The sequence below is a fragment of the Camponotus floridanus genome, unplaced genomic scaffold (assembly GCF_003227725.1).
Source record: "Camponotus floridanus strain SB8 unplaced genomic scaffold, Cflo_v7.5 scaffold15, whole genome shotgun sequence".
Taxonomy (NCBI): Eukaryota; Metazoa; Arthropoda; class Insecta; order Hymenoptera; family Formicidae; genus Camponotus; species Camponotus floridanus.
The window spans coordinates 423,006-449,232 of NW_020229270.1; the positions used below are offsets into that span (position 1 = coordinate 423,006).

Consider the following 26,227-nt stretch of genomic DNA (forward strand, 5'->3'; position numbering starts at 1 on the left):
AATGCAATATTCGCTCCATCACTGATAGAACCGTTTTCTCAATTAACAATCGTTTCACGCTTTCAAAGTGCGGTAAACCTTCAATAAAAGTAAAAAAATAAATTTTATTATTAATATACAAAGTTATACTTTTACATATTTAAATATAGCCAGTTGTAAAAGAGAAAACTTGATATCGAAAAAAGAGAGAAAATAAATTTTTGCATATTACACTCGCTGCGTGTTTACATGGAATTAAAAAGCAACATTTAGCGCTAAATAAAAATGTATCACGGATGAAACAATTGAATTGAAATAATTGCACCTGAATTATTCACTTTCGTCTCTTTTGGTTGTCTCGCATTACAACGACGTGGCAAAATATATTCGTCTATAAATATAAACGCGTATTTATCTTTACGTTTTTGTCCTGTCGTACAATGTAAATCGACCTTAATGCCATTTATCTCGTTTACCGTAACGCTATGTTCCATTTTGCCTCCTTGTCCCGAATTAACTGCGCGATTCACTCCCGAGGTTGAAACGTAATCATTAATGGTTGTTACAAGAGTGTGCATGCACGGCTAAAGAGAATTTCGTAGCGATGCGGTCTCTTCTGCTGAAGACACGCTATCTTCCGATAGAAACGGTTATTGTTCTCCGTAAGAGACAGAAACGAGCTGAACGACCCTTGTTTTCATCCTTGGCATTGTCAGATGCAGTCGTCGCCGATGGATTCGCATAATGGCGAGGAAACGAGAAAACATTGCGATCATCGAGTAGCACTATTAATGCGACGACAAAGAAGCATTGAACGTAACGAATATTATTTTCATAACAAACGCTTCGCATCAATTAACGCTGCGCCGATAACTAATGATCGGGTATACAAATTACATTCTATCGAATCGAGCGTCAATTATTTCCCAATGAATTTAGGATTATCGGAAATGTCGGGGAGCAAAGTAATGGCACGCGTCGAAATATTAGCGCTCTCTCGGTGTGTTCTAAATTGCAGAGAGTAAATTTATTACATATCACAAACAGCCCTGGATCACAAACATGGACGATTGCCATTTGAATTTCGCCCGTTAACGATAATAAGATTATGAACCGTTTCACGAGATATAACTGCCGATCGTTTTCTATTAATTCTGTTAAATATTACATACGCGTTACATTCTGCGCCGGCGACTTTGTAAGGATTATAATTGAAATTCGGACCACATCACGAGCGATATAATGATGAATTGCTGGAAATTTCATCATCGGTAGCCCCGGTGTACGTTTTCCGTTTAAAATCTCTCGCGCGACGAGAGTAAAGAGAATGGTTAATTTAAGATAAAAGCACGTTTGCGGGAGGAGAGATCCGCGAAACGAGGGCAATCGGCTGCAGCCAGATACCTCACATCGACGGGTTTGTCTACCGAAACGACGGGAGCGTCATGTCACGCACGAGTATCCGAACGTGGCGCAACGTTGGACGTTCGAAACGCGTGCAGAATTTCTAATCTGCACGGTACACACCACGACGTCGCAAGCAGCGTACGCAAATCATGAAAGTGACAAAGCGATCGGCGCGTCGACATGTGCAATTAATTCCCGGGGAGATCGATGCGCACCGCAGCGCGTTGCGAGCATCGCGGAATGTTACTCCGCATCCTTGTAAATGTATCCACGTCGAACTACGCCGAGAACGTGCGCTTGTGCCCGTGTATATATTCGTTAATGATACGGTAACCTCCGGTATCGGTCCATCCATCTCTCCCACCATCGCTCGCATATACTGTACATGTATACTCTCTCCTTCTCTCTCTCTCTCTCTCTCTCTCTCTCTCTCTCTCTCTCTCTCTTTCTCTCTCTTTCTTCACTTCGTTTTGATTTTCGTTAATTTAAATGACAATAAAAAATGATATATTTGGAGCGGTAATAGTCATGTATATTTAATTTATACACGTATATTATTAATTAATAATAAAATAATAAAGTAATAAATTAAATAATAAATATTAATAATAATGATGAATTAAATAAATATTACATAATAAATAAATATTAAATAAAATTATATATAAGAAAAAATTATTATATTTTATAAATATATATAATTGATTAAATAATCGACACACACAATTATCATATATGTGTATACACATATAAATGTTAAAAGATTAATTCAAAATAAGAGTCAGATTTAATTTACTATACATTTGGTCAGAAAGAGAGAGAGAAAATAAAATTGGTTAAATAATCGATGTACAAAATTCATCTCATGTATATATAAATTTCTCGCTATTCTCTCTTTCTCTTTCTGAAATAGTATAGTCGCTGGCGTAGTCGGACTAAATTTGACTGTTACTTTGAATCAATATGACGTACAGAACGTATTGACAGGACGTGTAATGCACGTGCACGTCGCGTGCGTGGCCGCATGACGTATGCAGCACTCGCAATTCGAGAGAACTACTCGAACATGCAACCGAATGTTCGCCGCGAGTCCATCCGTACATACCCTGCAATTCTCGCAATTTATAGTATCTGCAACGCGTTGCACCTGCAACACGTTTGTCATAAATCGGTTCTCGGTCCTCTGCGAATCGGTCTCGCAGAGCTGCCCAAGACATAAGATATCTAATGCAATACAATATATGTTTTCCCTTCATGTTTGCAAATATTACACAAATCCGTGAAGAGCAGAATCGTGGAAAAGAAAACTTGCGAAGTGGCTATTTTTTTGTAACTTTGTAAAGAACGAAGCAGGTTACGGATTTTGATAAGTATAATGCTGGCTATTTCTCAACGATACATTGCACGTGTTAAATCGATTTGAAATTTTTATTCTTTGTTAAAATCACATTTTTCACAACACTCATAACATTGCATCAAATTTTTTGATACTTCAAAATAGTTTCTCTTTTGAAATATTGATCTCTTGGGAAAATATATTTTTCTCTATTGAAAGAGAAAATAACGAAAATCGTTCATGAAAAATTACGCGAATATATATAAATATTTTTTTTTTAATGAGTTATTCAATTTTTCTCTCTTTCCTTCATCAATATTGTTTTTAACGTGTACATACAAAAAAGCTACGATAAATTCTATCAGTATGTATTATACTGAAATATCGATGAAAAACAGCTGAGGTGACAAGTTCAACGTGATACCATTCATTGACGGAGCGAGCGACACCGGAGAAACAGGAGAAGAAGGGCGCGATCAGGCAAGATGTACAGATCCCCTGAACTGCATCGTAAGCCTACGACGATGTGTAACACGTAGCACGGTATAGCATGCATAAAACATGAGAGCACCGGAATGGACTGCGGTACGAATCGGAATTATTTAGTGATTTAGAAACCGTACGATTGTATCGCGCGTTTCCAACGCCGTGTGAATCTCGCTCCTTTGTCCGTCCACCGTCTATGAAAATAGAGCTCCGAGAGACAATTATAGGAAGGGGTTGAAAACCCCCATTCCATTCTGGAACGATATCCCCGGACTTGGACTCAAGAACGAAGACAGAACGACGCTATACAAGTGCACTGCGGTGCAAACGATTTCCAAGTAGAACCGATCAACGCTTGTCGCGACCGAGATTCTTCTTCGGTCGGGAAATTCCGTTTCGTTCGCGTAATGTGCGGAACATTCGCGAAAACTACATTTCGTTTCTTTCTCGTGATGCACTACGTTATATCTTACGTAGAAGAATAAAGGAAAAAAAATGTCTCCTTATTTCTCCCTTCGCCCCGAGGGTTTCTTCGGGGCATTACTTCGGAGCGTTCAAGATCTCGCGTCTAACTGGAACGAGCTCGTGTAATTAGTCACGCCGTGTAATCCAGCTAGTGATTTCGGAATGTATACTTTGCCGACAAATGGTCGCAATCACCTGCTACCAGCGACATACCGACGGCGACCATCTCTCTCTCTTCTGTTTAGTACTCGAATGCCGGACTTTAGAAGTAGAATTACACTGTATTCCGCGCGTGACTGCTCGGGGATTAACGGTGCTTCGCTGTTGTTTCTGTTTACTTCTCTGTCAGCCGTTTGGACACGGATACGGAGCTCGTTTCACTTCTCAGCTTCTATTGGGAAAGTTTCCAAAGATAGGTTTATACTGACGTGTATATTATATTATATTGTTAGATTACGATGTCATTTGTTAAATTCCGATATCGTAAACTTGGATCGATTCTTCAAAACTCTCTTGAACAAGACTCCCGTAATTCACAGGCGATTTGTAGAAACAACTAATTAATTAAGTTCCAAGAAGCGTGATTTATTATATGAGACCGTTTTCACCCTTGTACATCTGTAAATATTGCCGCTGTGTACAGGGTGTCTTAAATTTAAATGCTAAGACTTTGAAAGAATGGGAAAAATCAATAAACTAAAAAAAAAGTTCTTTAAAGATTTCCTTCAGGGAGCTTCGTTTTAAAGAAAATTGCAAAACAAACAAACACAAATCACCAAGAAACATAAAAAATCATCAAAAAGTAATGAAATAAAAATTGTAGAACCTAGAATTAAGAAAAAAAATGAATTAAAATTCTCTCGAAAATTAAAGAGTTGTAAATAAACGAAGCGCGACAACATTGATTGCAAGAGCTATCAATGTTAGACGCTTTGCATTGCTGCAATAGGCCAATATTTTGAGCAATAATTTCATCAAGAAAATAACAATGTAAATAAATAAGTGAAAAAATAAAAACTTTTTTTTTGCGATTTTCGTCAAAACGAAGTAAAAACAAATTTGCAAAAGATTTTTTTCTTAATTTATCGATTTCTTTCGTGCTTCCAAAATCTTAACTCTTAAATTCGGAACATCTCATATATAAAAATAATCGCAACAATTTATATATTTTTATTGGTCATTAAACATGCAAATTGATAGTCAATCGTCTCTTTCTCTTCTCATCTGGACCCGCCCGTATCATCTGAAATATTGTTTTCCACTATTTTCACTTGAAGTATGATTTTATATCTGTTGTTGCTATATTTTTCATCTCGTAAATCGATCGAGTGCGCGTGAAAGAAAATTATATACTCACACTATATTTTTGTACTCGTTCCCTTAACAACGCTACCATATCAAAGCAGAGTCTTCACCCGGTGATACTAATGTCAATACGTCGCATAACGGATTTTCATATCCGAGATAAAAGGAGAAACACGGAGGTAGAGAGAGGAGGAGTGTGTATGACGAGCCGATCGACTGGCTAGATAGATTCTTCTCGGTATCCGGAACACGCTTCCAACAGTTCCACCGGAATTCCCGATCAGTTTTTCTTCCCTCCGGCGAAGGAAAAATTTCCGTGATCGAGGGAACGGAATTGACGCGCGGCGGTGCAAGAGCGGGAAGGAGACGGGACGAACGACGAAGAGAAACTACTGGCGAGAGGGACGGCCAGGGGAAAGAGAAAAGGGATAAAGAAAATGCGAGATGACGAAGAGTAGCGTGTGCGGGAAGGAAAATTTCGCGCTCCGCGGCATACTGATCCCTTTTGACGTGCGACTTGGCGTCGCGGAATTGTGCTCCTCCCCACATATATATTTCTCTCTTCTTCTCCTTCTGTTTCTCTCCTCCTTTCTCCCTGTCGCGCGATGCCGTGAATTCCATGTCGGATCTTACGACGGCTGCCGGTCCGGGGAAACTCCCGTGCACCTATCGCTGACTCGATGAAAGTCAGGATTACCTGTGCAAGTGCTCCAATTCGTCTTCGGTCGTGGAACAATCGACTGCAACGGGCTTTACGTCCGCTGTGCTCTCTCAGATGGAACTTCTGTTGGCGTTACGTGACGGGACTTGTGAAGAAGAAGTCTGTACGTCAAAATTTTTTGACATATCCCCGTCGCTCGATTTCTTATATTTATAGTTGTAGACGTGCAGACCTCTCGAGGTTCGTGCATTTAAATTTATGAAAGAGTGATTGTCGTTAGCGTGAAAAGTGCGAATTCGCAATTTGATTTTTATTAATTTAAAGAGAACCGTTTTAAACGATTTCCGAATCTTAAGTTTAAAAATTTTCAATCGCGTAGTAATTTTGAGAAGACAATCCCTTCTTTTAAGAAAAGAATTATATATATTTTTATATAAAATGTATATACTTGTTATATAAAAAATTTTCATAAAAAGATTTATATATTTTCATATAAAAAAATTTGTAAAATCATTGCCAAGAAAGGCATACATAAAAGAAAAACAAAATAATGAGAGAAGGTGGGAGAGGGGGTAAAATATATGGTACTTCCATTATAACTTAGTAAGAAATAGTAAGACATATCTCTCTCCTTCCTTATTCTTTCCCTGTTATTTCTTCCTAGCTTGTGAAGCTCGACGTCTCGTATCTCGACATTCGATTCTACAAGCAGTCAGCAACTAATCTGCTTGCTGGGATGCTTCCTTCGTGGTACAAATCTAGAAGAAGTCGTCGTCGCGAGTTAGCGTCTAACTTGGTGATTCTTGAAACGCGGACGAGCAATGACTTTCTCCATCGTAGTTGTGTTATGTGAAATCTTACTTGTTCAGTCTCCTTTCCTTCTCTCTCTTTCTTTGACTGCCTCTTACATTCTCGTCCTTCCATTTCCTCGTCCGTCTTAGAAAAAAAAGTTTCTACTTGGCGACGAAATATCCGTAAAGATATTCCATGTACCCAACGATGTCGACTTGTATTCTGCAAACTTTGTTAGTAGCATAAAATGTAACTGTGGAAATTATCATTATCGAAGTTGAAAGTACCTAGGAACGAAGAGCAATAAACGATACATGTTACGAAATATCATTGCTGAAGTCGAACTGACATCTACTGTGAAACAACTTACTTTTGAAACAAAAATTAAAATCGCATTTATTAGACGCTTTTTTTAATATTACACAATTTTTTAATAAACCGCTCTTTAATACGGAAAAAGAATCTTACAGTTTAATAACTGATTTATTTGAAAAATCACAATTTAAAGAACAAAAAGAAATTATTTTTTCTTAACTTCTCACTTAAAAATAATGTAATGTGCAATGATTGATTAAATTAAAATTTTTATAAGTTACATGTGCTTTAGTACAATGCTTTTTCTAAGATAAGTAAAGAATACAATAAATTTTGATATGTTTTACGCAGTTATAATTATATATGATTAATTGTGAAAAGAAAATAGAAACAAACGTAACATTCTGAGAGAAACCTTTACACGTGTTTCTTCTCGCTTTTACAAAGACTTATGACTTTTTCAATGGGTAGAATAACGAAACGTGTCATACGGAAAATACGAAAAAATCGAGATGTATTATACCATAATCGGGGAGAATATCAGTTCGAGAATGTCATATGTCCCGACTACTGATTTGAGGATGTCATATGTCTCGACTATTGGCCTGTTACGGCCATAAATGCGTATTTACGCCGATATGAGTCGTTATTGGCAGGTTGGCTGGATGTCGATAACCCTGAGCGATGGCCCGAAACGGGAAAATGCCAGCGAATCGATTAAACAAAGTCACGAGTTACGATCGGAAGCGACAGATTGAATGCAAAAAGCGGAAAGAGAATCGTCCGATATGAAAATACGCGTAAATTTGACGTTACGCCGTAAACGATCATGACGAGCCAAACGAATCTTCGCCGCTCGTATTTATAATATATGTAATTTATATGCCGCTGTTTGAAATATTATTAATTATGTAATACGCACAACGCGCGTGCGGTTTATATTTATTATATTACAAAATATATCTCTCATATTAATTCGTACCTATTTGCTTTTACACTTGCGTAACAAGATAATAATTCTCTCGATATCGTGAAACAAAATAAAAGCCGCTGCTCATCTTCCGGTATAAAAATCTGAGATAATTCTTTACCGCGATTAAAATACAATTAATATTTAATGCGATTGATATTTAATGTACCACATATTTTTCTCATTATGTTGCAGAATTGCCTCTGGCGACGGACTCGATTTCTACGAAATCGACGACGGCGGCGAAGCGATCTGTGCCGACGGATGCACCAATGCTAAATTACATCTTCGACTCGCACAGCACCCTGAACAAGCATCAGCATCATCACGACCACAAATGGGGCCCTCACTTCGAAGGCGAGAGCTCCAATATTACGGTGCAGGCTGGCGCCAGTGTCACTTTCGACTGTAGGATATCGTTGCTGCAGGACAAAACAGTAAGTGCAATCACACTCGGTCATTCTCGTGTCCTCCTTCCGTTTTTCCTCGCCGTATCCGGTCCACTCCCTCGTACCTTTTAATCACTGTTACGTTTCGCGCAATAATTCATGACTAATCTCGAAATATTTTGCCTTATTACGGTCCGGGTAAGCTACGTTTAGCTTATTATGATTAATCTGCTCGTGCGCGAACGTTCGTACATTTTAAACTTCAAGGAACGAGTTAAGGAGAAATTCGCGTAATCTCTGCCGGCAATCCGGTTATTTGCGTAATCTGCACGTAATAATTTAATACTGTAAATCCGAATACATTAGATCTTGCAAAAATTCAAAAAAATTTTGTCACTATTTATACCCGATCGTTTTTGCTCGATATAACTGTGACTGATAACACAAAAACTTTTATAATGATAAATGCAAATATTTTGATATTTGCATATTGACTGTATTTTGATTGTTGAAATTTGAAAGCTTTTGCAAAAATATAGAGATAATATTTAATTCGCGAAACCGTGTCGCGTTGCAAGGCTATGACGTTTATATTTTCAACTACTGCCACGTTTATTTGGAATGCATTTATTGCCACTCGTAATACAGTAACAAACCGTTTCCGCATTAGCCATGCTCCAAACTATAGAACAAATTATGCGGTCAGATATCGGTTATGTGCACATGAATCTCTGTGGCTCTTGAACAGATAATATCCTATTACCTGGCAGCATAGTTAACCAATACAACGGAATTGTAAATTATTTAAAATAAAGTAATTATGTGCGCGTGTAATATTACAAATTTCATACGTAAAATTTTATTTACATTTATTAATGTATGAGAAGCACCGATATACAATTTTTCCGCACATTTTGTTGTATAAATTTTTGCACTTTTAAATTAAATAGATATCTGCCGCGAATTAAAACTCAACTTATATCTTTGTAATCTCGATGATATCGATTGATCTCGAATTTCTAGTGCCTATAATACCCGATTAACGTTCGTAAATATTCGTTTGTAGAAGATATATGAGAGATATGTACATCTAATGGGGTTATTCGGTAATACATTATTCAATTTCAGTTATGTGGATAAACATCCTCTATTCACGTTTACCATGCCTCAATCTGCTCCTATGTTGGCCCCTGTGCAAATCTGAATTGATCGTCTTCAATTTCCTGCTAATTTGCAAATTTCTGTTATACGAATAATACGATCTTAAAGACAGAATACGCGTTATGATAAAGAAAAGACAAGAAAGCATTTCACCTCGATCAAAAAAAATTTTTTTATTCTGCCTAAATACTTATGAATATCTATTTGACTAGGATGTTTCTATGAAAATATACCGCTAAAATTGATTTATTATCAGCAAGAGTACATGATAATTGATTACAATAAATCTTATCATTATAAATAATGCATGAAACGATTGTCGATTGTCGTAAGATTGTAATAGAAATATTAATTGCGCTTTGCGAAGACAAAGATACAGAGAATAAGATTTGAATTCTCTGCGATCGGGAGAACACAATTTCTAGAGAATAAATAACAATCTCAGAATACACTCGTATATAAATTTCATAATATTGCATGAGAATTGTCGATACAATTAAACAAAACCGAATACGTACCTATTTATACCTGTTGATATTTTATTTTGTGCTTTTTGAATCGACCAACAGTTAGATAATATTGGGATAATATGGAAAAAATTTTTGAAAAAATACTCAATAATTTGATCTCGATAGATCGAGATAATTATAAAATCAAGAAGATATTTGTGCGATTATTAATGACATTGCAAATGAGCGAAGAAAATGAGTCGTGGTCATATAAGTTTCTGAAGAAATCTTAAGTGGAACTCAATCACATTTTTACCAATTTTAAATTACGTTTTAAATTATATTTTAAATTAATTATTTTAAATTGTTTTAGGTATCCTGGGTGCGACGACAGGAGAGTGGCGAGAAGATGAGTCTGCTGACAGTGGGTCAGCAAACATATACGGGTGATTCGAGGTACACCATCGAATTTCAGTATCCAGACAACTGGCGTCTACGTATCAAGCGTGTTAATAGCAGCGACGAGGGCCAATACGAGTGTCAGATCAGCACCCATCCGCCTAAATTCATTTACGTTAATCTACACATTAACGGTAAGTGATAATGTGGATCTAATATAGAGTTAATATCGAGTAATATCAACATTGAAATTGCAACTATGAGAATGTCGTATCAAAATGTTAGTTGCGCAAAAGAGAAAAATCTCTGCGCGTTGACATTCGCTTTGAATGAAATTAACGTGCTTTTTGCATTCAAATTTCCCTTGATTCAAATTCCACGTGTCATTTGTGAATATTTCTAAAGGAATTCCTTTTGAGCAATCTGACACAATTATTTTATCCTCTTAAAAGAAGTGCAGCAAAGAGCGAAAATTTTTCTACTACTTTTTATTCTCTCGGAGTTTACATGTCTCTTCTCTCCATTTAACACCTTTTTGTTTCACCCGTGCCTGGGCTTGAAATGAATTTAACGACGTTACGAAGAATAGGAATGTAAAAGAAATTAAATAGTTGAAATAATTTGTGATGTAGATTTTTCTTTGGCTTCTAAACGAAAGATTATTTGATGAAACGCAAAAAATTATATCCTTTGAACCATGGTAAGAATAGTTGAATATAAAGTTTTATAAATATATAAATCATAAATTTGAAGAATAATTAGTAATAAATCTAAGAACCGAAATAAGAGACTAAGACATGATAGAAAGTCTTGCTCTCAAAATGTCTTGAATTTCTTTCTCTAATGTCGTGCTTATTTAAATTGGTAAAAAAGCCAAGAAAAAGAGGCAACATCTCTGGCGTATACGTTTCAATTCAATAATAACGATAAAAGATAGAAAAGAAGTGGAGCTCAAATTGTGAAATTTTGCTAGCAATCGAATAAATTGACTTGATGTTCTTGCGGTTGAAATCGCTTAAAAGGATAATTGAAAACGAACCTCAGCTGAGATAAACGGGAACAGGAAAGAGAAAATCCACGTTCTGTCCGGTTCAGAAGAACCGGTAGAGCAAAGCGCAAGAACTTCATCTCGCTCTAACTCGAAACGAAATTGAGATGTGTCGAGCCATTCGGCAAAATGAGGGGATACAAGAGCGAAATGGTAAGTAAAAGGGAACTGGAGCGAGAAATGGACAACGGAATGGTTGCGAACGGCAGGAAGATTTTAATAAACATAGAAGGGACACAAAAAATCATATAATTTTAAAGGCCAACAGTAAATTATAAGACTGTATTTTCTTTGGAAACAACAGTCAATCTCAAAAGAAAAATAAAGATAAGTAACGATATTTGTTTATTAAAAAGGTTTCAAAATCATAATTTTAGAAAAAGAAATTAATAATCAGCACAATTTTTTATTGGAATCTGTTTGATTTAATCGCACAGACTCTCGAAAAAATAACGTGCGTACCAAAGATTCTACTGATTCACTTGTGGATAAAAATATTCTTCTCGAAAACGATAATCCATTCTTCAAAAAGTGAAAATAAAGATAGGTAACACAGTATCCGTTTATTAAAAAAGTTTCAAAATTATAGTTTTATCAAGCACAAGAAAAAAATTAATAATCAGTGCAATTTTTAATTAGAATCCTTTGGTCTAGAGTCATATATCTCCGACTCTCGGGAAGATAACGTACGTAAAGATTCTAATGAATTTATTTATAGATAAAAATACGACACTGTACTGGTTTTGCCGGATCGCATAAAATTACAGGCTTAAAGCGCGAGAAAAAAAAAGTATTGGAGAGCGGGTTTTTTCTTGCACTTATTTCCTGGTCCGCGCGCCTTTGCCAATGTGAGATTATATCGTAAGCTTCCGCTTTCCGTGGGATGAGATGAGTGTAGCTTCCTCGTGTTACAACGGGAAATTTCCTAACGCGAGTTCAAAGGGATTATCTGCTTAACGTCCACCGCATTCTTATTCCGGTTCCTCCATTTTCCTCATTAATTTGTCAAAATAGTAGCCTTTGTCAATTATCTTTTTGAAGGAACGCCATATATATTTATATATATATTTATTTTTTTTTAATACAAATAATAATTATTATTATTATAATCTTTTTTCATCGACAATGTGATTTCCATTTTTTTCTTCTTATTATCGAGATCGTACATTCGATCTTCGTACAATTAAAGTTTAATCGTTTCGCGTTGCAAGCCCCCTTTGTACGCCCGGTTTTCACGCGATCCTTTATAACGTGGTTCGATACATCAAATGCCATTGAAAGAACATATCGTATCGTCGAATCGCCAGCTCTCATTGGTCAGCCGGTATAATCAATTCTCTTTTTGTATCTGTTTAACTTTGAAAGTTAAATTGCGGCGAGCACAATTGTCTATTGTGCGAATCTTGCAATCGCGTTTCAACGATATATCGCGTTTGCATCGTACAATAATTAACGCACGTGATGTGAATGCATCCCGTCCGACTATTGTCGCACGTTTCAATCGATTATCGATGCTGTTTTTGGATCGGCGTGGGAAAATTACAGATTATTACGTACGTGAATGGACATAAAATGTGAAAAAAGAGAGCATCGATTTTTTGAGCTGCGGACAATTACATAAATCAATTCACATCTTGAACGAAACTGTCCAATAATTAATGCGATACAAAATATAAATATCTGAAATTTTTAATTTTTAAAAATCTTTAATTTTTCGGACAAATTCTCGATACAATAATAGAGAGATGATTTGCATAAATAATCGGGATATCAATACTAGATGATCACAAATACAGAGAAGAATACAAAGCAAATAATTTCGTTCTCTTGATTGGGCACTTACATTCAAGGAACGTCAAGAGATCTTCGCTTTTGCTAGAACGAGCGCACGTAAAACGAAGGATCAACACTTAATCTAGAAGAGAGGAGGCTGAGACTACGCGAGATGAAGTAGCCGAGATTTTGGTATGCAGTCCTTTCTCCTCGACCTCCATCTGTCGTCTGTCTTCCTATGCAGCCAATTTCTCTGACAATTTAGTCGACGCGTGTCCTTTCCATCCAAGACGTTAATAAAAGAGAGAACGGTAGAGATTTAGCGATTACAACATATAAAGAATTTTATAGCTAATATACAACTTACTTTTCTTTTCGAGTTTAAGAGTGAAATAGATGATGTACCTTTTTAGATTCAGTTTTCACAGCGAGAAATCTTCAAGTTTTATTTCTCATGCATTCTGCGATAAAAATGAGATACGAGTAAATATTTCTTTGCGAGTTGATATTAGAAAAATTTCAGTTTTTCATTGAAAATAATTTCTGCATAAATCTTACTCGCTTAATTTATGATTAGACATTTCATGTTGCAATAATGAAAATAGAACATCAACATTCAACATAGAGCAAAATTCAACATAGATAAGTATTTTTTTTAAATTTCTGGTTGAAGTTTTATTATTCATACTAACTGCGAAAATGTGCAATATCTTGAAATTTGCGAGCGTTAATGTGGAATAATCGGGCGAAGGAGAAAGAAAAGGAAAATGAACGAAAAATATATTTTCATACATGAAATAGAGAAAAATTCTGTATCACGTGGCGTAAAAGCAGGCGGAATAAAACGTGGCATACCTCAGATAGGGAATGTAAAGAAAAAAAAAAAGGCCAAGGGAAAGAGAAAAGGGCAAGCGCGAGAGAGATTACATTTTCTGTGGTATTCATGAGGTCAGGCATTAGAATGGGAGGGAGGAGGATACTGATCTATCTCCAAAACGTTTCTCTTTTTCGTGATTTTTCTTTCGTACGTTCTTTCATAGTCGTATGTTGCCCGGTTTCATGGGCGCGATACACTTCTGCAAGTAAGTAAACAGGAATCTAGCATCAGGGAGAACGAGAGGAGAGAGAAAGAAAGAAGGAAAGAGAGAAAGAATGTTGGAAATGGTCCAGTTCGACAAAAGACATCGATGGGAATATGCGAATGAATTGAGCTCGATCACGTTTGGGTGCTCGATCGTGTGGACAACCCAATGACGTCAATATGAGAGATATTTATTGGCCCATAAAGTTAAATATTTGAAGTCGAATTCGATATAATCCAATATCACGCTCGTATATACGGCTGAATTTCATGACGTGCAAATTGTCGGGACAAACTCTCAGCAAATAATGTTGATGGCATTTTATAAAATATAAAAATCTTTCTTAAGTAAAAAGATTATCAAGTAAAAGGATAAGTATAGATATAAGATTACATATATATCAATAATAATAACGACGAGCGCTACCAAATAATTAACGTAAGATCTAGTTTTGATCGATTATGTCTTTAATCCTTAATTAATTTTGTCAATGTTAGTATAACTTTTTATTGATATGATCTAGTCCTTGTGGTTTAATATTTCATAAATTTTACATGCAAAATTGCAAAAAAAATACATCATGTAAATTTTATGAAATAAAAATAATTCCTTATTAACACAGATTTGTTGTGAATGAATTAGTTTCATACGTTATTCAGCAATACTGGAATAGAGCATGGGCATCCACGGGGGGGGGGGGGGGGACAAACGGTGCACATGCACTCCTCTGGAAAATAAAAAAAAATTCATATCCATAATTTATTTCATATTTTCAATACCTACATCCTTCCTCATTTAACAAAAATACACTTTTTGAAGATAAAAAATGAAAAATGAAAATATTAAAAAATTAAAAATTAAAATAAAAATAAAAAAAAATAAATTTAAAAAATTAAAATAAAAACAAAATATCTTTCTCGATTTACATATACTTTGTCACGATGAGAAAGCTTTAATACTAAAAGGTGTATAAATATCAAAACATATAATCAATCTGAATAACATTTTATGTCATGCCCCCTCCCTGAAAAAAATCCTGCGGACGCCCTTGCATAAGAATAGGATGACATAGATCACGCATACAACTTTCGTGCAAGCTATGATACTACGATGTTTAAACCAAATGTAGTACGTACTTTTGCTTCAATATGGTGGCTCCAAACTTCTTATAAGAGGATAAAAACTTTTAGGAAAATGCGCTCGTGAACGCTCTTAACTGGTTACGATGCCAATCTTTTTTTTCTTGATCAAAAAATTACGACTTCAAACATAGTCAAGTATATATGCAAAGAGATAACAATGCACTCTTGAAAAGTATACTAACCACTTTATCTTTCCTCAAGTAACAAAAGGTATCATTATTGTTGAATTTCTCTTATCCTTTGGATATGATTATTGATATGATTATAAGTCGGAGAATAAAATTTATTGAGATTTATTAACATGTTTTACATCGAATTTCAGCACCGTCCGTCCAAATAGTGGACGCTCTAGGTGAACCATTGCGGGATAAATACTACGAGGCCGATAGCACCATCGAACTACAATGCGTCGTCCGTCATATAGCGATGCAAGTGCAATACAGCGTCGTCCAGTGGCTTCACGGCAACAGAATCTTGAACTACGACACGACGAGGGGCGGCATCAGGTAACTCAAACGTTCTTAATATCGCATTCTTTTCCTACTTCTTCCTGTCAACTGGAGCTCAAAGACAAGTATCGATTAAACTGTCCATTAGTCAATTTACATCACATTGTAAACGACATTCTTCTCTGTCTAGTCCATTTATTAGACATTTGACTCATTAGAATATTAATATATTTTATCTTGTGGCAGTTTATGCACGAAAGACAGATGCAAGAGACACATAATTTTAGCCGCATAAAAGATATATAATATATTTTAGATGTATGTGTCAACGAAAGAGACAGAGAGAAAGGAGCGAATAGATTTTTACGCTTAATAGCGCCATTATATTCGAAATTTACTTGCGCGAAGTCATTCTGATTCAAAATGCTTCTTGGCAAATACAGGAAATGTATAATCTAAACGTCAGGCAAACTTGACGCGGTTATGCGAACGCAGTGTAATTAATTCACGAAACTTTTCCTTGTTTGACGAGCATTTACTCGCAGTTGAAAGACTCTATGTCAACTGACGGAAACGGTCCGGAAAAGTCAAATCTAGATCGCGCGTGTAATTCTTACTCCTTGTCCTACGTCGGAGATCATCTGGGAGCATTTCAAAGCTACGGAGCGTTAAAAAATACGACTCGCTTTCATTGCCATTGTGAATTATATATTATTATAGATTCCTGCAAGAGTTGGCTTGAAACAGTAGAATTTCAACTGATTCTGAAGCATAAGAATTCATTATCCGCGATCCGTATAATAGCGAACGGAGTCGTTCAGCTGTCGCGCTGAATAAAACTTGGGGCGGAAATAAGAAAAAGGCGAGGGAGCAAGACACGCCGTCGCGTATTAAGCTCCGTTAATATATAGTTCTTTACGTCATGAATCAATGAGATATGGATACAAAGCATTCCATTATGCAGCGTATTCCGATTCGTTTTCAAGTCGAGCTTGAAAATTTCACGAAAGTCGGAAGAGGAGAGACTCGCGAAATTTTATCCCATTTATAAGTTGTCGCGTATTCGCGTTTTTCTTGTCTCGTCCAGCATCGCTTTTGTTAAATATGATAAATGATGTAATTTATCACGCTGAATTATGTCCACTATGGAATTCAAAAGAACCGAACAAAACGGACATTCGACTCATAAGTGCGCACATAAGTGCGGCGAGTGTTTTTGATAATTAATTTACTTCATTCTTGTTATGCGAGGAGAATCATCGAGAATTTTAAATTCTTTTCATCTCATTCAAATACACTTTGCGCGCAAATTTTATTATAAGATCCATGAAAAATAAGCTACGTCAAAACTTATTAGCAAGAGCCATTCTTTGAGGGAGGAGAAGTTTCGGAAAACATCGGAAATTTACATTTCTTGCGCAAAACTTGTAAGGGAATTTATATCCGCATCCCTCGCAGCGAACGATGAATGTCATTGCTTCCAATATGCCTCTCCTCGCGAGAGAGATTTCCTCAGATGCAAGGATGCAAGAATTCCCGAAGGAGCCGGAAATACGTACCGGTACGGCGCTCACATGGAGCGGTTGTACACGGCTGATGACAGCAGCCGCGAAAGCTGGAACGACAGCGTGTCGACGAGAAAGGCTTCGGGTTCGGTGGACTGGTTCTTGGTCGAGACCGATGCTTCTGCGGGCCCGTTCTGACAGTAAAGTTAGGCGCCGGTGAGACACACGGCGGGACAGTAAATGAAATTAGTTTGCGTTGCGCGCTTCTGTACATACGGACCGTACACGAAGTCGTGGTTCTCGTTGCGACGAACGGAATAGCGTCCCCCTGCGATCTCCCGGTAACCATGCAGCACCGACGCTAAATATTTTGCTCCGTCTGTGATACATAATATTAATTAGCGCCCTTTTGAGAATCCGATTAAGAGTAAATTAAGTAAAAGTTGTCTTTTCACGAATTGTAAAGGCCATTTTACGTCTTTTGGATTCAATATCCATCATTCCTATTCGCTTTTAGAATTTTTCGTTACGACAATTTTTAAGCTTGTTTCGGTATCTCTGAATACGCGTTGTACGAGTTGACCTCGGCTACATCCTGTGGGAACCGATGTCAAATATCGTTTTCTCTCTCCCTCTGTCTGTCTCTCTTTCTCTCTCCCGCTTTCTTGTTCGCTCACATGGGACGTATGACTCTGCGTGGACCACAGACCGTAAACATGTTGCACATGGAACTGCTGCAGTGCCACGGCACTCGTTTTCCCAACGTAACAGCGTCTGCAGGGCCAGGCGAGAATTATTGCTATCTCGCTTAATTTAACCTTTCGTTTAATTAATCACCCAACGTCAACCCAGCCCTCCTCCATAATTTAACGACGCGTCGCTGATGGCCTCGTATTTTTAGATACCTCATTGTCGGTTCTAGTGCACCAAAAATAAAAGATGAATACTGAGATATTCTGAAGAATTTTCGTTAAAAGTAAAAAAGAAAATAGTAATTTTAAAATGAAATTACGTTTTCATCGTCGATGAAATTAAAAATACGCGATACAATACGATAAATCTAAAAATAATCGAAACATCTAAATTAAAAATAATATTATATTCGCGTATTGCGTGTGTGAAGAGAATTGTATCAATATGCACTTTAATATGTAACCTTTTATCGACATTTAATTTTCTAAAAAATAATAAGTACGAATATAATAGAAATATTGGCATTAGAGGATTGTCAAATAAATATTTTTTCCCTCCTTATTTTTCAAGTTTCTTACGTCTATTTTATTGCTGAAGAAACACAAATAAGTGTCGAAACATTTTATATATTAAAAGTTTTCTGACAATTTATCCACGTCTTTAAAAAAAACATTTATTAAACTTTCTAAAATAGTCTCATCTAAACTAGCCTATTATATTCGTACTTATTAATTTTGCCAAACGCTTTTCAATATAACGAGTTTTTCTACGAGTTACAGTTTTTAGTTCTTTTATTTTTAATAAACAAAGAAAACTTGGATTATCTTGTTTTCCAATAATGTACATGTTAAGATGTCTATTTAAAAATTGTGAACCTTTACATATGAATGTAAAACAACATTTGTATTACATATTATGCAAGAATAGAACGCGAGAAATTTTCTTGTTTGAGATGTTTAAGAAGAATATTAGTTTAATTATTCATCTAAAATTATATATTAATTTCAAACTAACCGTTACTCTATAAAGTGATATAATCGGGATATAATCGGGATATAATCAAGATTATAGATTAACGGTTAATCGAATTAGTTGCAAGCGCTATTCATTTTAAAGGCAACGCAACAATGGATTTATTGCGCTTAACATGGCGTTTAATCCATTAAATTACAGTAGAACCCTTGACGACGTAACGATCGTGAGACATAAGGGGTGAAGGGGAAAATAGCATTTTATACAGTGTCAAATTACATTAAATTTTCGGGATCGTAATTAAACTTCCAATTACAACGACGATAGTAATGCACAAAGCCATAGTTGACCGTTGGCGTTAAATCGAGTTTTCCGCGCCGTCGAGAATTAACGTTATGTTTACAATCTATCTTAATTTATCCGCAATATACGTTTAACTTGACCCAATCTACGTCGTGATGAAGGACATATCGCTCGTCCGGATTTATTAATGATCTCTCTCGCACTTTGGTTTCTTTTGTCAAGGTAGCAGCGATCCATCAAGTGCCGGCTGATTCTTGCACGCGAAATTAAAATAGAGAATAATAAAACAATTACAAGAGCGTATACTAGAGAGTATGCTTATAATTTTTTAATATTCTTCCATCTTCATAGTGGAATTAATTCCGACTTTTACTTAGATTCTCTTCAGTCAACGACAAGCAATTAACTTTTAATAATTAATTGCAGGGTAAACTGATAGGCAACTGAGCCATCAATATACATCAGTATCCGAAGACACGTATTTGCCTATAAAGTACCCAATTTATTTTATTGTAAGAAAATATGCCGAGAAATGAGCCGAGAATATTGAAAAATAAAAAGAGAGACAAGAGCAGATTGATATAGAATCGATGTTTGCGGTGATGGCAAAGATATGAAGATCGAATTTTATAATTAAGCGTACTCAAATCTGTTAGAAAGACAAAGGAAATAATACATAAAAAACTATGTAAATTTCAGGAACATTATATGAATCGCATGCTAAATACAAAAGAGGAGAATGTATAACTTCTACTAGAAAATTACTATTTGATTCTTTTTTTTAGAATCATCTCAAATAAAGCTCTCTGTTATTTAAAGTGCGTTTTAAAATCAGAATATAAGTTTATATTTTATACTTTACTGTTATATTTTAATTAATATTATATTTTAATATTATATTACATTTAAATTTTTTATTTTTTATATATTTATTAATTTATAATTTTTTAATATAATTTTAATTTTATATTTTAATACTTTAATTAAATTATATATATATTAAGGATAGAATGAAAGAGGGCTACTCTAGAGCATTTAAATTTTTTAATACGTACATTCTTTTGTGCAGTCAGAAACTAAAAGTAAAAAACAAATCATAATTAGCTTCATAAATTATCCCATTTCGCGTGATTTTCTACGACGCCATGCACGAGGATACTAATAGATTGATCATTGAACTTATTTACGTAGCAAATGCTGCATCGGCAAAAAGCGCATTTGTCGCTTGTCGACACCGTTGTTGAATGATAAATGACTACTATTATACGGTACCAATGCGTTTCGACTGATTGCATCGTAGATAGAGAAATAGCTAATCGCTTATACCGGGTTAACAGCCGCATCAATTCATCGATCAAAGTAATGTCTCGTGCAATTAATCATTATTATTTCAGCTGCGTATCATGTGTGTTGTCAATTTCCGAGCGAAGTCGCGAAAAAAGCAATCAAATCTTCATGATCATCTGCTGCACGTTATGCAAAGATGTGTGGGAAATTCGGATTTCACGTTATCTTAAATAAGCCCATTTGACAGAAAAAAAAAGATTAAATACGAGGCTAACAAGATTATAAAGGAATATAGATGTTTTATTCTCCCTTCCCGCCATTTTTCCCCTCTCTAAACAATGTTTAATTTAGTACGCGATTCTCTCAATGTTGTAATTATTCCGTATATTTCGCAATACTTGGCCCATTGCCATTTATCATCGTATTAAAATTGCCACACATAGAACAAAGTTTTCACCAGCGCGACATTAATCCTATTACTTAACTAAACCTAGCGCGCAGCTCGACTTTATTCGCAAACGCAGTAAACGCGCTGGGTGAGGTGTTGAATTATTTTAAGTCTTTCCAAATTAATGTAATAAATTAAGACAAAAATTACTTATAATATAATGAATTAGAATATATAATATACAGATGCAATATATTAATAATATTTCCTTTTATTTATAACTGTATAGAAGAATATTCATATCTATTTGACATACATTATATTAGACTTAGCAGGTTTTTTACATTAAAACATTATATTAGATTTAGCAGTTTTTTTTTTAAATTGAAACTAAATTATTAGCGCTTCCTAGTTCGCATTTTCGTATCAGATTAATTGTAAGCGTCTTTTCTCGCAAAATCCTAGGTTGGCTGAATACAGGTGTGGGTGCTCGACGTCGCGGATAAACGAGCGATCGTCTGCCAGTGCTCAACCGGCCGGAGGTAACGAATGCGACAAATTGCAATGGACCAACTTTTTCGATTAAAGTCTCTCGACGCGATTCAAGACCGCTTTTTCCCGGTCACGGCAAGTTTCCACTTTCAACGACACGCAACCGGGAATAAATAAAGGCGCTGCCTTACGTTAAGGGCAAAGGTGGAGAAGCAATTGTCAAACAGCGATCTTTGTCTCCCTTGGTGGAATTCATGTTAATCATTGTAGAACGTAGAAGCAACGACTATCACGTAACACAATAATTACAATCGCATGAGATCGCGTCGTGAAAGCGATACTTTGCGACAGAAAATTTTAGAACTATCGGAATTCGATTAAATAAAGCTAACAATAAAAAGTTGATAAATAAAAAAGCCAATAAAATTAAATTAAATTAAATTCATTTTTATTAAATCTATTCAAGAAAACTCAAAAATTTCACATGTACTGAATTTTATCTTCTTTTTCTCTTCTTTTTTTCGTTGACATTCTTGTGAACAAACTCGTATAAAAGTTATAGCAATTCAGGATACTGCAGATAATATCCATCTTGTACTGAGAGAAGATCAAAGTTTAAATACAATCTTTCGGAGCGATTCGGCGCGTAGTCGGCTGTTAGAACAAAACGCAAGGGGACAAGTTTTCGTTATCAAATAACACTTCAGAAACTTGTATTACTCTCGTAAAGAACGTGTAGGAACGCATGGCGACAATACATCCAGGATGATTACAAAATTATGCGATTGTGTTTCGCATGTCACGTCTGTATAAATAAAGTAGAGTACAAAAAAGATACTAAAAATTTGTGAAATATTTATCGAACGAACGTCTGCCACTCTCACGTCAAGCAATCTTTAAAGGGCAAACGACATATAATTTATTAAACTAGCCTTGACATATAATTTAACATGATGATGTTGCCAAAAATTGGTGAAATTGTCCGGCAAAATTATTAAAAAAGTAAAAATACAGTTTTCAGAATTCACATTTATCTAAATAAATTATATTATTATATCATTATAATTATATATCCAGTTCTTTAAGAGAGAAAAAATATTTATTTTGTAAAGAAATATAATTATTATATATTTTAAATTATATATATTTTATCATTATGTATAAACCATACATATATATCTCTTAATATTTGTCATTCTGCTGCTACGCACCATCTGCAATCCTGTCGTGAAATGCTCACTCGAACGGTCTTGCTTTTTTTTCCACTAGTTTCTCACAAAAATAGGAACGTCAAGCGCGAGAGCAATTTTCCGCAAGACGTCTTTGCAGCATAGCTTAGTTGCACAGGGAAACCGTTTTCTCCCTCGAGGAACCGGGTATATTTTTGCCTGCATTTAGCACACTTAAACCAAGTCGCGTTGCATTGTTCGCTCTTCTTTTCACCTCGAAATGCGATTCCGTGAAAGACAGGTCTCGTTACAGATATTTCTGCATTCAATGGTTCATGCAAATTCGACATCGTTTTGTCGATAACGAAATAAATAGGAGATTCATGTAAGAAAATGATGATCGGTAAAATTTTATCGACGTAAAGTATGCTGGAGAAATAGGAAATCATCAAGAGCTGCGCATTTGCGCCCAAATTATCTCAAATTTCGTGATCAATTTTCTGTTCCTGACAGTTCTCCCTTCCCTCTCGCCGTTAGGAAATCACGTATATGTTCTCCAAGGAAATATAAGCTTTTATAAGCAATACATCATGGTTCATACATCATTATTCTATCGGAAGAAGCGAATTCCCGATCTGCAAAAAGAAACGACTGTTGATCAATATAAAATGTATTATCAAGATAGGAGTCCGTGTACTTGGCGCAAACATTTATTCGACGGAGTTTATTATTCGGTCTATTCTTGGCACAGAGAACAAACTGTTCTCACGAAAGCTGATAATTTTGGCTCGATTTGCAATTAACTTATCTTACCCTTGTGTAAGAAAACTGACGAGAAAAACGTGCGAAGTACGAGCGTGCGTTGGTGGAAGCGAAGATAAAGAAAAAGACAAACAGAGAGAAAGAGAGAAGAAAAACGATTCAATGGTGATGGAGTGTCGGCGATTAGTTAAGACAAAGAAGCGAGGCGCGAGGCGAAGAAACCGGCGAAATGGAGGAGTTCTCATTAGCCTTAGAAGATTTTCTCTCCCTTGGCATGTTACTGCGATTTTGCGTTGGCAGCTTCAGTCGAAATGTACGAGAATATTATTGAACATATCTAATACAATCACACATATATTTATTGATCGTATCTTTTAAATAATTAATTATAATTGATTTTAATTAATCAATCATTTATCAATAATTTTAAATAATTATTTATAATTAATTATTTGAGATACAAGTCACAATAGTGACTTGAAAATCTGACATGTGTAGATTCTGATAACGTCAGATTCACATAATATGCGATATGAAACAATATACTGGAGAGATTTTCGACGAACACTTTCGAATCGGGATTCATATGTGTTGCAGCGTCAAAACAGATCTGATGGAAGAGGGGGCCAATTCGACTCTCAGCATAGCTAAGGTCGGACCTACGGACAGCGGAAACTATACGTGCCAGCTTACCACCCTGCCGGACCAACCCGCGACGGTTCATGTGCACGTTTTAAACGGTGAGGACACTTTTATATTTCGATATTTTCTCGATACTCTCTTATTGGATTGCTGTCGAAATATCATCCATTCGATAATTTACTTGCATTATAGATGAAATGTATGAGACACTGTTACCTGTCAATGTGTCTCGTTCAATTTAAAATTGCATGAAATTTGTGGAAGAGCCTGCCCTTAAAATATTATCCGCTGACTCGATGGACAGCTCGTAAAAGCTTGTCTCGAACGATTTCGATGATAACATGCTGAGAAACAGACTGGCGTCAATTTTTTCAAGAGAGAAATCGTATCGCGAGTTTTAAATCATTGATAATGTAGCTGTCATATAGACTCGGCTATTTACTAAAGTACGTACTCTTGTAGCATTTAATATTTATCTTGAACTTGGGTTTTGCGCCTAAAGGTCCTTCGGTATTTGATCCTTATGAGTAAATCCGGGATGTCGGAACTTGTTGCAAAGGATTTTCTTAAAACGCTTTTGCGCGGGAACTTTACGACGGAACTAAGTACGCAAGTCAAATTTACCAACTACGCGAACAATCTTTGCGTAGCTTTGATGTAGTAATATACTTACATATTATAATTTTCAGGCTAATCTTTATCAATATCATCGTATTCCTTTACCAAGGCATCTTCATCGCTTTAGTAGCTATCTCCTTTTTCACTAAATCCTTTAATTGCTGATACTTTACTTGCGAAACATTTCTATCTTTTTACCAAATTAAAAAAATTAGAAAAAGATGAAGAATTATATTCTTCATGCCTTCCAATTCTGGAATAAAATAAACTTCAATTTTTGTTGCATTTTTTTTCGACGAAATATTGAAGATACGAAAATATATGTCACAGCCAGGACATCTCTATCTCGCGAAAATAACAGAGAAATTCGCGCGACACGATCGTCCGATGATGGATCGTCTCGCGACGAGACTCGCTTCGCGCGATATGCGAAAATAATACGTTCATAAATTCAAACGTCTCTTTCGCGTCGGCGTCTTCACTTGGGAATACAAGTCGCGGAATTTGCAGAACATACAAAGTGAGACTCGCGCACAAATGTCATTTCGATTATCTTCCGCGTAGCGTAATATAGGCTTGGCACGTTCTCTTGGTTGGAATCGAATTATACAAGATGTTTCCCGATATTTGCACCATCACGTCGCTCAGGCTCTCATTATAACTGATGTACAACGAACTCGTGCAAACTCGATCGCGCTATTCGATAAGGAAACACTCGCGACTACCTACTGTCGATTTTCACGAGCCTCGGACGTGTCTCAACTTAAGTCGAGAGACGCTCCATACTTTGCGTGTACATTTTTTACCGCGCCATAAAAATTTGACGGAATATCGATGGAGTTTTTAAGTTCGACGCAGGAGATACGAGTGATTCTCTCATCTCGGCTATCGCTATTTTGCATAAGTTTATCTCCCGATACGTCGGAGAGATATACTAGCGAGTGTTTCCTTGTGAGTGTATTTGACTCTGTTTCAGGAGAAAGTTTAGCCGAGCTACATCATAGTGGCGCACAAACAGGTGCCACTAGCTCGTCGCTATTCTTCCTGGCTGTCGCTATCCTCGCTCGATCAAGCCAGGTGCTTAGATGAAGGCTTGATCGGCTCCCACGCGAGTTTCGCGAGAACCTCGAGCTGGCGAGAAGCACCCCGTGCGACGATGACAAAGAGAGACGGTGCTTCAACGTGCCGAAAGCCAACGACCCGAGAGTTGCCGCTTGAACTTTCGTGCGCGAACTTTTCTATCGTCGTGTGAAGGGGTGGAAAAGAGGTGAAAGGCCAAAAAAAGAGAGAAAGAGGAAGTGTGTTACGTTTAACATATTGTGCATTGACATAAAAGAAACGGGGAGACGGTTGGCTGCGTTCTCTCTCGGAACACTTTAAGATGTATTTACATTTGTCCGTTCCATATCCGGCAAGAACAGATATGATTATTTACACATATCCGGATCGCATCCGTGAATTTTTCGTAACAGCCGCGTAATTCTGTGATCATGACAGAAGCAAAATTGTGCGATTCAACAACCTGAACGCTATACGTATTTATATACACAGTAAAAACTAAAATGTTAATTATAACATTTTCACATGTCCCAGAAAGTCCACTCTAAATTTTAAGTTAAAATAACTCGTTCATCGTACGTTTTTGTATTTATTGACAAACTAAATATGTTAAATAATTGACACAATACTTTACATTTATTTTTGTTATTAACTTTAAGTGTAATGTAAAAATAACATACAGATTTATTAAAAATTACATGAAAAAATAGTTACAATAACTCGCAAGAA

At 36.0% G+C, this 26,227-nt stretch overlaps 1 protein-coding gene across 3 annotated transcripts in view; it reads left to right on the forward strand.

The window, feature by feature from the left end:
• LOC105250481 (obscurin) overlaps positions 1 to 26,035 on the forward strand; it is a 150,542-nt gene extending 124,507 nt beyond the window's left edge. For 2 of the 3 annotated variants that reach the window (XM_011256603.3, XM_011256604.3), the window contains exons 4-8: positions 7,912 to 8,153; positions 10,089 to 10,308; positions 15,482 to 15,665; positions 23,777 to 23,919; positions 25,416 to 26,035. In XM_011256603.3, the coding sequence (XP_011254905.1) occupies positions 7,912 to 8,153; positions 10,089 to 10,308; positions 15,482 to 15,665; positions 23,777 to 23,919; positions 25,416 to 25,528 (902 nt within the window). In that variant the 3' untranslated portion in view covers positions 25,529 to 26,035. The remainder of the gene's footprint in view (positions 1 to 7,911; positions 8,154 to 10,088; positions 10,309 to 15,481; positions 15,666 to 23,776; positions 23,920 to 25,415) is intronic. The other variant, XM_011256605.3, reaches the window with a different exon arrangement.
• Positions 26,036 to 26,227: the final 192 nt, after the last annotated feature.